Here is a 5,083-nt window from a genome sequence, read left to right on the forward strand (position 1 = left end):
CGGAGGGAAGGTCACTGTAGGTAGGAGGGATATAAACAAGCCACGGGCATGAGACAGTGTCAGTGAAAGAAAGGAAAACGCTCCCTTGTTGAGGGCAGGGAGGTATATGGAGGGGGGGGGGGGGAGACACACACACAGACACACAAATAGGCATATGCGGGGGGTACAGACGCACAGGGACGCGCTCAAAAACGCCGGCCAAGGGTTCCGACGGGGGGGAAACAAAAATGGGCCAGAGAACATTCCGAAGCACGTCGCATAAGTTGGGGCGTGACTTTGGGTGATCACCCGGCGCCGCCCTCGAGCAGAACACAATGCCATTCCGTTCACTAGATCCACCTGCCCGCAACATGTTCCCCGGCTTGCCAGCCTGGGGGAAGAAGACGGGGTTGTGTTGGTGTCGGCCGCGCGCTGCCCCGGGCCCGGTGCCGCCCTCTCGACCCCATGATGCCTGCCCAGGCCTTGCTCCGTGCCTCCTGGGGGGGGGGGGGGGGCAGCCACCCGGCGCCGGGCGTCGCACAGGGCGGCGCGGCACGGTGCGTACAGGCACACCCCCATATGCCCGTTTGACTGTCACCTGCTGCTGTGCCGGACCCCCACATCCACGGGTGGCAAGTACACCGAGGCGCCTTTTCGCCGGCCGCCCCACCTCCGCCAAGGCCCTCCGCGGCCCCTCCACCAGATAGACAGGTTCTCTTTCCCCCTGTACGAGATCCCCCGTCTTCCTCCCTCCCCTCGCTCTCTTCGCCCGCCCGCCCGCCCGCCCGCCCGCTCGCCTTCCTTCCTCATGCCCTTGCTTCCCGTGTCTCGCTCCTGCGCCATTGCTTCTCTCTCTCTCTCTCTCTCGCCGCTCCTCCCATTCCGCCGGGGCCCGTTCTCCCTGGCCCTCCCCTTCTTGCTATCCGCGCGCACGCGCGCGCGCCTTGCTGCCATGATCAACCCCCTCCGCTCCGGCTGATGACTCACCCGCGCATCTGGGCGCCCTCCTTGCCCCTTCCCCTCTCCCCTTTGGATGTGTTGCTTTTCGAATAGCCTGGCCTCATCGCACCACACACACTCTCTCTCCAAGATGTTCCGCAAGACTGTTGAGCATGGCGTTTCTTACATGGGCCCCTTCGGCGCTATGGGCCCCAAGGTGCGTCTCCCCTGCCCTCCCTTTTCTACTCCTCCTTTGCCTTTGGCTTCCCCCCCCCCCCTCCGCCCGACCAGCAGCCTTCTTCCCACACTCCCGATGCCAACTCGCGCGTGCCCTACATTCACTCACACGTGCAGCACATACATTCACACACTCACACTCATCCTGCGCACAGTCCAAGGGCATCATCACCTACAGCTGGTCCCCCTACGTGCAGAAGCCCTTCTACGGTCTCTTCTCCAAGAGCATCACCAACATGGCCCACCGTGTTGCCTCTAGCCTGCCCTTCATCGCCCCGGCCATCATCCTCAAGTACGCACCCCCTCCCCCCTCCCTCGCACGCTTCTTTCCCTTCAGTCCTTCGTTCTCATCTCGGTGACCTTTCACTCACTCTCCTGGCAACCCCCCCCCTCGGACGCCCTTTTCTCTGTGTCCCATCCCCTTCTGCCCAATATCGTCCCCTACCCAGCCTCGGTATCTTCTACTGGGCCGAGACCACCTACGCCAAGAACCAGCTCAAGGACCCTCGCGACTTCGAGTAAGCCGCTCACCCGCTCTTCGTTTGCTGCTTCCCAGGCATCCGTCGCGCCCGGTCCCCTCCATATCCCGCCTTCCCTCCGGTCGGCGACATGTGCCAGCACACCGACTCACACACACACACACACGCACATTTCCACGCGCCTCCCCGCCGTTTTGGACTAGCAAGCACTCGCCCTTGTTCTTCCAGTTTGTCTCTTCATGTGGATGCGCACGCCTCCAAGGGGAGACTTGCCGGAGACTCATGGTCGTAGCGGGGACGGGGGGGGGAGAGTGCGCTTTCGATCCACCCCCAACAATACACCCTCCAAATGAGAAAGAGCACATCCGGACAGAGTGTTCCGATGAGGCGCCTCCTCTTGCTTCCCCCGACTTTCCTCTCCCCCTGGGCGGCGGGCCAGGCGCATGGCTTGGCAGCGCGGTGAGGGCCATCCGGCCGCGGGCGGCATTCGGCAAGGGCAGAGCCAGAGAGAGAGAGAGAGAGAGAGAGAGAGGCTAAGGCGAGCGTCCCAGTGCGGCCGCATCGCGACTGGTCTCCCTGGAAAGGAGAACGGCCCTCTCTGAAGTCGGCGTGATCACGTGGCTATGTGGGCGCCAGCTCGCGATGTCTCGTCCTTCTGCCGGTTGTTTGGGCGCGCCGGCAGGCATACTTTCTTCGGGGGGAGGAGAGCGGTCTGCGCCCCGGCCGGCTGGGCGGGGGGGAGGCAGGACGGGCGGGCAGGGCCAGATCAATATCGGCTGGTGACCTGTGTGTGGATTCCAGCAGGAGAGGCGTCCAGAAGTCCCGTCCCCGACCCTGCCTCACCTAGCCCGCGCTTGCTCCTTGCCCCTCGCCTGCCTTTCCCCCCTGGTTCCCGCCTCGGCCTCGCTGCGCACCGCGGCCATCCATCTCCAGGAATGATATTCACGCTTTACATCTACGATCGGTTCTGCAACTGCCTTTACTATCGGTCCTTCTCTCGGCCCCTTCCTGTACGCGGCTGCCCGACTGCGCGATTGCCCTGACATCCCGCCGGCCGCTGTCCTGCCGGGCATGCCTGGCCCCTGGCCTCGATCTAACTTCCGTGCCCAGTCATCCATGTCCATGGCCGAGGAGCAGAAACTGGTGTACGGCGTGGTTTTCTCCGCGCGTGCCATGAGCGAGCGTTTGTCCTCGGCCGTGGGGGAATCGTGCGTCGACCAGGGCCTTGCTTTGTGCTTGCCTTTGTTTCTCCCCCCCCCCCTTTCTCTCTCTCTCTCTCTCTCTCTCTCTCTCGCCCTCTCCCCTTCCTGCAATCTCCTCACCCGCCCCCTGCCCCCTTTTCCTCGTGCATCAGCTCCGATCCCGATGGTGGCTTCATGGCCTTCCAGACGTCTGGCTTCAAGCTGCACTCCTTCGAGACGCCGACGCGCTACACGTTTGTCCTGCTGACGGCCGTCCCGACCACCGGATCGGCCTTTGACAACCGGAGCGCCAGCCCGGCCGTCCCGCAGACGGCCCAGGTGCTGGAGGACCTGCGGAAGCTCTACTCCGACTGCTTCGTGCCGCAGGTGGTGCGCAACCCGCTGGCCCGCCTGCCGACCGAGAGCTACATTGTCAGCTCCGACAACCGCATGATCCCGGCCTCCATGCGCAAGACGCCGGACCTGTGCCCGGAGATGGTCTTCGGCACGGACTCATCGCCGATCATGCTCGGCAGTACCTTCGACAAGATGGTCCTCTTCTGGGCCAACGGCCTGTCCTACTCGGGCCTCACGCCGGAGGGCAAGGCGATGTGAAGCGCGGTCGGCGCTCCTCCCTGCCCTGTGGGGGCCCTTGCCGAAAGAAAAATACAAACATCCACATGTGTCCTGTGGATTCAATCCGGACAGGGAAGGGGGGCAGGGAGGGTGGAAGGGAGAGAGAGAGAGCGCGCGCGCGAGAGAGAGAGAGAGAGAGAGAGAGAGAGAGAGAGAGATCCGTTGCTTGGGCGGACTGGCGATGGGCTAAAGTCGCAGGGTGGGACCAATCTGCGCCTGGGTACGCGTCGGTCTCCCTCTCTCGGGGACGGGTGGGGAGTTAGACGGGACAATGTCAGATTCTCCGATGTCAGATCCGAGCGGGGTGTTGTTTTTCTGCCTGTTGGGGGGACACACGCAGATCGCCCACTGCCTGGAACAGCCCGCCTCCCACCCTCTCCCCCCCCCCCCCCCCGCACACCTCATTTCTCAGATATACCCGAGATCGCCCTGCCGCCCCTCAGTTCTGCCCTCCTCAATCATGGTCAAACCCGCTGCCTCCCGTGGCCTCTTCGTTGTTTTCGAGGGAACTGATCGCGCTGGCAAGTCCTCGCAGATTCGCCTGCTACATGACCACCTTGCCAGCCTGTCTCTTGATGTGGAAGTGCTTGCTTTCCCCGGTGCGCTGGCGGGGACACAGTGGTTTCCCTCGGACGCGGGCCCTCCTTCCTTCAAGCCACTACGGCCTGCCTGTCTGCTTTCTGTCCCTGGCTGACTTCCAATGCCCCGTGTCCCGGACCCCGTCGGCAGATCGCTCGACTCCCACTGGCAAGGTGATCGACGAGTATCTCCGAGGCAGCGAGCAGCGCGACATCCGGCACCTGCATCGGCTGTTCTCCGAGAACCGCCAGGAGAAGGCCGAGTACATCCGGGCCCAGCTGGCGGCCGGCGTGCACATCGTGTGTGACCGGTATGCCTTCTCCGGCGTGGCCTACACCACGGCCGTTGATGTATGTGGCTCCTTCCCTCGCTGAACAACCACCCATGGCCCTCCCTCTCGTCTGGACACCCACCTGCCATTCCCGCACCCGCGTACATCCACGCTCACGCTCACTTGCACACCCGCACACACAAACTCCTGCAGAAGAGCTCCTCCTCGCCCGCGGACACCCTTCAATGGTGCATTGACCATTATGATGGCGGCCTGCCCCGGCCGGATCTTGTCATCTACCTGGACACCGCGCGCGTTTCCGATGAGATGCTTCAGCTCCGTGGCGGCTTCGGTGATGAGCGCTACGAGCGCGTCGACATCATGCGCGCTGTGCAGGCCGGCTTTGATCGGCTGAGCTCCGCCATCGGGGTTCGGCAGCTGGAGGTCGGCTCTGCGACCACCCCTCTGCCGGCTGTGGAGGAGCCCGCTCCGGACGCCGGTTGCCAGGGGCTTCCCTGGTATTGCATCGACGCCTTCGCCGGGGACCAGGTCAAGGTGGCAGCACTCGTTCGGGGCTGCATCGACCCATGGATCGCGAGGACGCAGAGCGCCCCCGGCTTGGCCCAGCTCGGCACCCTCTGGTAAAAGATGGTGCCTGTCCTCTGACCATAAAATACACCTTTCCAGCGGCCCTCCTGGGCCACTCCCTCCTCCGGTCAGCCACTGTCGTTTTTGCCGTGCGTATCAGCCTCCTCGAGCAAGGGGTAGGGAGCAGGGGGGGG

At 63.8% G+C, this 5,083-nt stretch overlaps 3 protein-coding genes across 4 annotated transcripts; all 3 read left to right on the top strand.

Annotated features, from left to right (window-relative positions):
- Window positions 1-1,069: 1,069 nt before the first annotated feature.
- H696_03640 (UcrQ family protein) lies at window positions 1,070-1,677 on the top strand (the record flags this gene model as incomplete). Its single annotated transcript, XM_009497512.1, has 3 exons — window positions 1,070-1,135; window positions 1,311-1,447; window positions 1,605-1,677. The coding sequence occupies 3 exons, from the start codon at window positions 1,070-1,072 to the stop codon at window positions 1,675-1,677; spliced, it is 276 nt and encodes a 91-aa protein (XP_009495787.1).
- Window positions 1,678-2,449: 772 nt separating this feature from the next.
- Window positions 2,450-3,496, top strand: H696_03641 (hypothetical protein). Its single transcript, XM_009497513.1, has 3 exons — window positions 2,450-2,644; window positions 2,745-2,842; window positions 2,989-3,496. Exons 1-3 carry the CDS (start codon window positions 2,570-2,572, stop codon window positions 3,428-3,430), a joined length of 615 nt encoding a protein of 204 aa, XP_009495788.1. The 5' UTR covers window positions 2,450-2,569; the 3' UTR covers window positions 3,431-3,496.
- Window positions 3,497-3,837: 341 nt separating this feature from the next.
- H696_03642 lies at window positions 3,838-5,024 on the top strand. Of its 2 annotated transcripts, XM_009497515.1 has the most exons (3): window positions 3,838-4,050; window positions 4,181-4,380; window positions 4,515-5,024. In XM_009497515.1, the coding sequence occupies exons 1-3, from the start codon at window positions 3,912-3,914 to the stop codon at window positions 4,944-4,946; spliced, it is 771 nt and encodes a 256-aa protein (XP_009495790.1). In that variant the 5' UTR covers window positions 3,838-3,911; the 3' UTR covers window positions 4,947-5,024. The 2 variants fall into 2 exon arrangements, with proteins under 2 accessions (XP_009495790.1, XP_009495789.1); XM_009497514.1 differs by having other exon boundaries at window positions 3,838-4,380.
- The last annotated feature ends 59 nt before the right edge of the window (window positions 5,025-5,083 follow it).

This window comes from Fonticula alba, assembly GCF_000388065.1.
Source record: "Fonticula alba strain ATCC 38817 unplaced genomic scaffold supercont2.5, whole genome shotgun sequence".
Lineage (NCBI taxonomy): Eukaryota > Rotosphaerida > Fonticulaceae > Fonticula > Fonticula alba.

What these genes read in the sequence shown, in the direction of transcription:
- H696_03642 (XM_009497514.1), top strand. Translation starts at nt 4,000, where the DNA reads ATGACCACCTTGCCAGCCTGTCTCTTGATGTGGAAGTGCTTGCTTTCC. An exon ending in CCTACACCACGGCCGTTGAT is followed by an intron (nt 4,381 to 4,514) that starts GTATGTGGCTCC and finishes AAACTCCTGCAG; the next exon opens with AAGAGCTCCTCCTCGCCCGC.
- H696_03641 (XM_009497513.1), top strand. Translation starts at nt 2,570, where the DNA reads ATGATATTCACGCTTTACATCTACGATCGGTTCTGCAACTGCCTTTAC. An exon ending in CCTTCTCTCGGCCCCTTCCT is followed by an intron (nt 2,645 to 2,744) that starts GTACGCGGCTGC and finishes TTCCGTGCCCAG; the next exon opens with TCATCCATGTCCATGGCCGA. An exon ending in TCCTCGGCCGTGGGGGAATC is followed by an intron (nt 2,843 to 2,988) that starts GTGCGTCGACCA and finishes CTCGTGCATCAG; the next exon opens with CTCCGATCCCGATGGTGGCT.